Source organism: Meleagris gallopavo, unplaced genomic scaffold, assembly GCF_000146605.3.
Source record: "Meleagris gallopavo isolate NT-WF06-2002-E0010 breed Aviagen turkey brand Nicholas breeding stock unplaced genomic scaffold, Turkey_5.1 ChrUn_random_7180001950299, whole genome shotgun sequence".
Classification (NCBI taxonomy): Eukaryota; Metazoa; Chordata; class Aves; order Galliformes; family Phasianidae; genus Meleagris; species Meleagris gallopavo.
Window position 1 is genome coordinate 6,724 of NW_011211659.1, and position 8,064 is coordinate 14,787.

General features: G+C 54.3%; 1 protein-coding gene across 1 annotated transcript; it reads left to right on the plus strand.

Annotated features, from left to right (window-relative positions):
• The first annotated feature begins 97 nt into the window (after positions 1-97).
• On the plus strand, positions 98-6,313 carry LOC100543283 (zinc finger protein 501-like). The gene is made up of 5 exons (XM_019611591.1): positions 98-285; positions 2,116-2,197; positions 2,387-2,513; positions 3,061-3,171; positions 3,267-6,313. Exons 2-5 carry the CDS (start codon positions 2,174-2,176, stop codon positions 4,193-4,195), a joined length of 1,191 nt encoding a protein of 396 aa, XP_019467136.1. The 5' UTR covers positions 98-285; positions 2,116-2,173; the 3' UTR covers positions 4,196-6,313.
• The last annotated feature ends 1,751 nt before the right edge of the window (positions 6,314-8,064 follow it).

Below are 8,064 nucleotides of genomic sequence, written 5' to 3' on the forward strand. Positions count from 1 at the left end.
CCCCCGGGTGCAGATGTGCCAGGAGAACGAGCTGTGAAACCGCCCGAGGCCTGGCAGCCGGCTCGGGGCGTGCTCGTGTGGGAATCGCCGCCCTGGACCTGAGGCTGTGCCGAAGCGGCCAGAGCCTGGCTGGAAGCCGTCCGGCAGCCCCGCGGTGGCAGGAGGTGCAGCAAGGCGTCCTGCGGGCAGCTCCGGGCTGAGGGCACTCGGCATCCTCTGCTCTCCGCGACTCCCAGGAGCCCGGTTGCCCGCCCCGGAGGTGGGAGCAGCCCGTTCGCACCCAAGGTAGGTGCCCTTGGTGGCTCGTGCGGAGGAGCGCACGCTTCCTGCCCCCTGCCAGCAGCACCGGGAGCGGAGCGGGGAGCGGGGAGCGGCACCGGGCGGGGCGGAGCCGGCACTGCTGTAGCCCTGGCGGGAGCCCGGTCCCGGCTCCAGCTCCTGCCCGGCACAGCGGGTTTGCTGGGCCCGACGGGCTGCGCCGAGGGGAGCGGCGGTTCCCAGGCGTGGTGCAGCCCGGCCTGTATATGGAGGGGCGCAGGAAGGGGTTGGAACTGGGACAGCGAGGAAGCGAGCAGAGGAGCTCAGCGTGCTGTGCTGCCCGCTTGGCTCTCTGTAACGCAGCCCAGCTGGGACCGCGTTTCTCCCTCTGGGCCACGGGAGATACGAGATGACCTCGCTTCGCAGCCCTGCACGCGAGGATTGATGGAAGCCTTCAACTCTCCGATGCCTCCTTTTGAGTGTCTGAACGTGAAGCCTCCGAGGGGGGAATTTCCACTCCCTTCCCCCTCCCCTCCCCGACAGCCCGCAGTTTCGGTTCGGGGACCAGCAGGCAACACCTGCCCCTCGCGGCCCTTTCAGCGTCGCCTTTTGTGCGCTTAGCGCTGGGCTGATGGCTCAGCTGGGGTCGTGCAAAGCCCTGCCAAGGCTTTTGTTCAGGCTGTCCCGGGAGCTGCAGATGCCTTTAGCGCACCGCTGCGGGCCCTGGGCACTGGGCTGTGTAACAGACGCTGAACAGCCGGCAGCCTGCGGGCTGACTGGAGCACACGCTGAGAACGCGCCCGAGCAGCACGTCAGTAAAGCGCAGCCCAGGCTGCCTCGTGCAAAGGGCGCACGGTGCCGAGAACGAGCCCTGGAAGTGAGCGCGGTGCGTGCTGAGCTGATGGGAAGCAGCGCCCCCTGGTGGGGGAGGAGGGGAATGCAGCCGCCGAGGCATTGTGGGTGCAATGGGGGAGCTGGGCTTTTTTTTGCTTGGAGAAGAGAAGGGTGCGGGCAGACCTCATTGTGGCGTTCCAGGACTTGAAGGAAACGGCTGTTTACGAGGGTGGATATTGATGGGACAAGGGGAATGGTTTTAAATTGAGACAAGGGGATTTATTTTAGATACGAGGAGGAAGTTTTTCACTCAGCGGGTAGTGAGGCATATTAAAAGGTAGCCATAGAGGACGTGGATGCCCCATCCTCTGGGGTATTCGAGGTCAGGCTGGATGTATTTCAGGGCAGTCTGGTCTGGTGGATGGTGTCCCCGCACATGGCCGGGGGTTGAAACTAGGTGGTCATTGTGGTCCTTTTCAACCCAGGCCATCCTATGATTCTGTGATTACCTTCAGATCATCGCTGTAACGCATCAGCTTAGAGAAGGTCACGAATTTCCAAACCAACCACGAGTCTCTTACAGAAGATCTGTGTCAGCCTGGTGTTCCGGTGTCAGGCTGAGCGGGATCTCCGTACAGGTGTGACCTTGGGCGACATCCCTGACTGTGGGGAGATCCTGTCGTGCAGCCACTGCCGTGCAGGAGAGCTCAGGGGCGCTTGGGCTGCTCCCTGTTTAGGGGTAAGATGACCGACTCCTTGCTCTGCACTGTCTTTAGGCATTCAGTCCGTGTACCCTCAGCTGCTGAATGTCAGTGCTTTCTGCCACCCAGTTGGAGTCAGCTTTGTGACTTGTAATCAGCTTTAGCCAGAGTGTTACCAGGGCTGTTGGTGTTGGTCCTCCTGTGCAAGGCCTGCTGTGCCATCCCCAGGCAGTGCCCTGCATCTGGGCTGCGGAGGGCTGGGCTGGGACAGGGACTGCTGCGTTCTCTCACAGCTCCCCTGCCATTGCTCTTGTCCCTGCAGGCTCCAGTTCGACTTCTGCCTTCCAGCCGTGATCGTCTCACCTGCAGGAGAGCAGCAGATGGGCACAGCACGTCCATCTCAGGTAGGGGCTGGGGGAAATGGGCAGGAGAGGCCGAGGGGCGAGGGATGTGAATGCAGGGGGAGAGGGAGGTGGCCTCAGCCAGCATGTGTGCGCTGGGGCCAGAGAAGCGGCTGGGACGGAGTTTGTGTCCTGTGCGAGCTGCTTCCCTGGGCCTGGGCTGTTCCCAGCAAGGAGCCTCTTTGCTTGCAGGAGCCCGTGAGCTTTGCGGAGGTGGCCGTGTGTTTCAGCAGGGAGGAGTGGGCGCTGCTGGACCCTGCGCAGCGAGTGCTCTACCGGGACGTGATGCTGGAGACGTACCAGTGCGTGGCCTCGCTGGGTGAGGGCTTTGCTGCCTTTCCTCCTCGCTGGGGCACCTGTGGCTGTGCAGAATGAGCCTCTGCAGGCCGGGCCTGGAATAATTGCCATAGAGTTACTCGTTGACCAGCACCGCAATGACAGCAACAAAAGGGACACAGAGAATCATGAGTTTCAGAGTGGCTTAGAGTGCTCAGCGCCCTGATAAAAGCCCCAGAATCATTGCTTGCAAGCTGGCGTCATGCTGGAGGGGGATGGCCATCTCCCTGCAAACAGCCTTTGTGTTGTTGCGCTGCATGGTGCCATCAGCTCCAACTAACTGATCACTCCCAGGTTACTCCTTTAGTGTTTATTGGTTTTCTGTTCCATTCCTGTATACGTTTTTGAAGCCTTTAACACAGAGCAGTTGGGAAAAAACTGATGGAAACATTTGAATGGGGATGTGTTTGCACAGTGTCATTCAGGCCCAAACTGTGGTTTCTCCCTGGGGAGGGACACGGTGGAGTTGGAGAAACAGCTGTGCCAGAATGATGGAAATGCTCACATCTCCCCTGTTTCTCTCACTGAAGCTTCACTTCTAACCCCCAAACCCGTGCTGATCTCCCTGCTTGAAGGAGGGGAAGAGCCCTGGATCCCAGATGTGCGTAGCCCTGAGGCCACGCCAGGAGACCTCAGCCCAGGTGAGGTGGTGCAGGGAAGGAGGAGGTTGGGGCATCTCTGTCTGGGTTTTATTTTGTGTACCATCTGCTATTTCTGGATTTTCTCTGCCATCCAGCAGGGGATGGGCTTACAAATATAAAGGAAGATAAGCAGAAAAGTGTTGTGGCCGAAAGGCAGTTGAGTGGCACCTCCGTGGAAGAAATCAGAAGGGCCGTCCAAGGAGGCCTATCACAAGGTCAGGGTGAGCTCATCGAGAAGCCACTGGGAAAGCATCTGGGAAAGACAGGAAGGAGCCCACTGGACTTCAACACGGGTCAAAAGCAGCCTGAAGAACCCAGCAGCAAGGATGTGAGCCAGAAGAAAAAGCAGAATCCTCGCACTGAGTGTGGAAATAGCTTTGAAAAAGATTCCAGCATCGTTAACCACCAGTGCACAAACTCAATAAAGAGCCTGTACAAGTGCTCTGACTGTGGGAAGAGCTTCAAAAGGAGATCCTACATAAACCACCACCAGCGTGTCCATATAGGAGAGAGACCCTTTCAGTGCTCTGAGTGTGGGAAGTGCTTCAAATGGAGTTGCGACCTCACTGGTCACCAGCGCGTCCATACTGGAGAGAGACCCTTTCAGTGCTCTGAGTGTGGGAAGAGCTTCAAAAGGAGTTCCCACCTCAACTGTCACCAACGCATGCACACCGGAGAGAGACCCTACAAGTGCTCTGAGTGTGGGAAGAGCTTCAAAAGGAGTCACCACCTCACCTACCACCAACGCAACCACACAGGAGAGAGACCATTTCAGTGTCCTGAGTGTGGGAAGAGCTACAAAGACAATTATGAATTGAAGCTGCACCAGCACATCCATACAGGAGAGAGACCCTACAATTGTCCTGAGTGTGAGAAGAGCTTCAAAAGCCGTTCTGGATGGACGAAGCACCACCGCATCCACACAGGGAAGAGACTCTACAAATGCCCTGAGCGTGAGAAGAGCTTTAAAAGCAAGTCTAATCTCAACACCCACAAGCACATCCACAGTGCACACATTCTTTAGAAGCATCCCAAGATGCGGGAACCTTCAGAAACAGTTCCAGCCTCGATACATACCGGTACAGCCATACAACATACAGAGCCTGCAGAGCCCCGAACATTGGAAGAACTTCAGCCAGAGCCATAGGCTGGTCACCACCTGTGGCTTTGTGTGCTGGTGAACCTTACAAATCCCTTGGGAGGATGAGCTCTGCAGCCCAACAAATCCTCTTTCTCCTTCTTTGCATATTGCTCTCTTTCAACTGTAGTTGCTGTGTGGAGTGGCCATGCAAGGGAGAATGCAGAGTGGGATGTGTCACAGCCACAGGAAACCCTCTGCCAGGTGGCACATTTCTGGGAGGGCTGTGTGCAAGGGGAGTCACCTCTTATCTCCCCTGTAGAAACTCCTCTGCTGTGGGGCAGCAGCTGAGGACCCAAAGGAAACCTCAGCTGGGCCAATACGTCACCAGGAAGGAAGAAAACCTGTCTGCAGGGAGTGTGGGAAGAGCTTCATCTGGAGCTCAACCATCAGTAGACACCAGAGAACCAACCCAAGAGGAGAGTCCCAGTGAGTGCCTTGACTGCAGGAAGAGGTCTGTCCAGAGCTGGGAGCTCATCACACACCAGTGGATCCACATGAGGAACCCTACAAAAGTGCAGCCTGCGAGAAGAGCTTTGGCCACAGCTCGAACCTGCTGAGGTTCCAGAGTGTCTGCACTTGGGTGAAGTCCAATCCGTGCCTGCACCAGTGAGTTCACGTGGCAGGAAGCCTTAGAAATGCCTCGAGTGTGAGCAGGGCTTTGTGCAGAGCGCAGAGCTCCTCACTGGCCCTACAAGTGTTCCTGGTGCATCACTGGCACCCTGTGCAGAAGGGACTTAACCTAGGAGCTTCAGATGGCCTCTCCTTGCTACCCAAAGCAGTTGTCTCTCGGTTTCCTCTTCTGTTCTTCATGCCAGCAGCTTTTTGATGCCATTTCCTAAGGAGAAGCAGCTGTGTAGGGGTGTTCTGTGTGTCTGTGTGCATGTGTTGCTCTCAATAATTTGTGAGTGCTCTGATGAATCTGAGGGAAGGGTCAGGAGAGCAGTAACATGGCCCTTGGAGGTTTTCTGAGAATCATCTGTAGTGGAAAGGGAAGGGGGTGAATAAAGTACCTGAGTTGTTCTGGAGCTTTCTTCACTATAGTATTTTTTTCTTAAAATGAAAGACAGCATGTGGAATGAGGAGAGTGAACGGTGCAAGCAGGACTTGGTTTGGGTGCCTCTTTTAGCCCATTGCTTGCTCCTGGGGAAGGCATTTCTTTCACACAACCCCATCATCCTTCCTGACCATGCTGCACATTGGTTCTGCTGCTCTTCTCGAATGCTTTAATCAGCTGGTCAGAGCAGCTGTGATACCAAGCCTAGTTTGTCTCCAATAAAAGTAGAAAAATCTGAGCTTGTTCTTCCTAAATGCACCATCCCAAGTTTCAGGAGGTGATGGGAGCAGAAGGTAGTGCAAGCCCACAGGATGCAAAGCAGCTCATCCCCACAGCACAGAGATATCAATGCTCTCCAGGGCATGCTTGTCTTGCAAGTGATCCCTTTTGAGCTTGAAGGTTTTTGCTTTGACCTTGGGAAATTGTGTCCGAGACCTCCTGCAGCAGATCCTTCACATTTGCTGTGCTCAGCTAAAGCTGCTATGCTTGGAATGCAGTTGGAGGAAGTGGAGTTGATTTTGGTGAGCTAGTGAAGCCAGCAGGAGCTTGCCCATGTCCTCAGGTGAAGTTCTCTGAAGGCTTCCTGCCCCCTGCAAGCTGCAAGGAGATGATGATTGCAGTACTGAAGTGTGCTGCTTCCTCTATCCCAGGCATCAGGGCCTGGTCTGGTGCAGGAGAGGTGCAGCAGGGGGTTGGAGGAACTCACAGCTCCAAGGGAAAATGCGTGGGGAGGAAGCAAGAGGCTGGGAGGCGTGGGGAACCCCAGCAACAGGAGGCAGTCGCCCAGCCAGGAGCTGGAATGAGTTACTTTCCAACTGCATCCAGTAATTGCTGTCCTGTGGCATCAGTCGTGTGTCTCCTCTTTCCTTTTAGGTTCACCCAAAAAGCATTCTCACTACTTTGTGTTTTCATCTTGCATACCACATTCTCAGAACCACTGAGTGAGTTTTCCCCGAAAAGAAAATAAGAATAAAGAAGATTTTACACTTTTACTCCCTGAAAAATCATTGTAACTGCTGATTTTCCCCCTTGTTTTCCCCACATCGTGACTAGTTGCATTAAGAGTTAGAAAACTCAGTTTTTTTCCTCTCCTCCTGAACACAGCAGCTTTCCCTCTGCTCTGTGGAAGTCCTTCTGTTGTGGACATGAGTCCTTGCAGAGTTGTGACTGCAGTGCCCCGTCTGCAGCAGCATTTCAGACGGGGGCATGGAGGAGGGGGATTGTCGTTCTCAGGGCAGACGTTCACCCAGGGGGGCATGGAGGGAGGGCTTTGTCCTGTCTTGTTCAACCAGCTGTTGTATCTACCCAGCAGGAGGCTGTGCTCTCTGCGTTCCATGAGAGCTCTGCACGGAGCTTCCAATTGGCTGTGATGTGGTTGAGAGACTCTGGGCACTGATTAAGGGACAAGAAAGTAAAGTGGGAGTCTACTTTGAGCCACTCTGTTAGGAGGATGACGCCAATTAATAATTCTATAAGGAATTAAGGGATATGTCTGGAACAGCATCGCTTGCCCTAGGCACTGTGGTCCATCAGCACTGGTCACTTGTTAAGAGGCATCTCGTAAGAGGTGCAGGCAATTTCAAAGTGTTGCAAGTCAAGAAGTGAGGCAGAAGTCCAGCTCCTCTGAGCAGAGATTTTCTTCTAGAGTTTGTGTGGAAGGGAAGGTGAATGGACACACGGAGTGAGACCAGGCTACATGGGAGGAACTGACTACGAACCTGCGTGGGATTTGCTGCTCCAGTTGCAGGCATGTAAATGTATGGCCTGTGGGGTTTATCCAAGGGTCTTGGGAATCTCGACATGTCCCAGTTGACTGGAAGCTGGCAAACATCCCAGTTTCCAAGAAGAGCAAGAAAGAAGACCTTGGTAATTACAGGCCTGCTGGTCTCACTGTGGGACCTGGCAAAATTATGGAGGAGTTACTGAGAAACACTGCAAAGATAACGCGCTCATCGGGAACAGCCAACATGGGCTCACAAGGGGAAGGTCCTGTGGATAAACTTAATTTGCTTTGATGACAGATTTACTCCTCTAGTTCACCAAGGGAAGCCCAACAAAGCTTCTGCTAAGGATTCTCACGGTATCCTTGTCAACAAAATGTTTGGCATACAGCTGACCAAGAATATACTGTATGAACCGCTGAGTGATGGATGGCCTCAAAGTCCCATAGGAAATGGAGTTATCAGGCTGGTGGCCCATCGCTACTGAGATTCCCAGAGACATCGTTTTGATGCCAGTTCCCCTCAGTGTTTTTATAAATGATCTGATGACACTGTTTCCCAAACCATTATAGCAGGTGAGCTGAGGAGCTGTAGGCTAGGTGAGTGGAGAGTGAGCTGGATTGAGATCTAGCTGACTGGCAGAGCTCAGAGGATTGTCTTCAGTGGGGCAGAAGACAATCCTCCCCCCATACACTGCCCCAGTTGATATCCCTTTGGATCTTCACCAGTGTTACTAAGATTCCCTCTCAGCCTTTCCTACAGCATGCTGAACAGGCGCAGGTCTTTCTCTTTTTCCTCATATGGGTGATGCTTCTGGCATCAATCATCTTTATTGCCCTCCACTGGACTCTCCCCAGCAGTTCCCTGTCTGCACAATGTCCACTGCCTTCTCACCACTTACCCAGACAGTGATGACACCAAGGAAGGCCACCAGTTTGCTCAAGCATGATTTCCCCTTGGTGAATACATGCTGACTG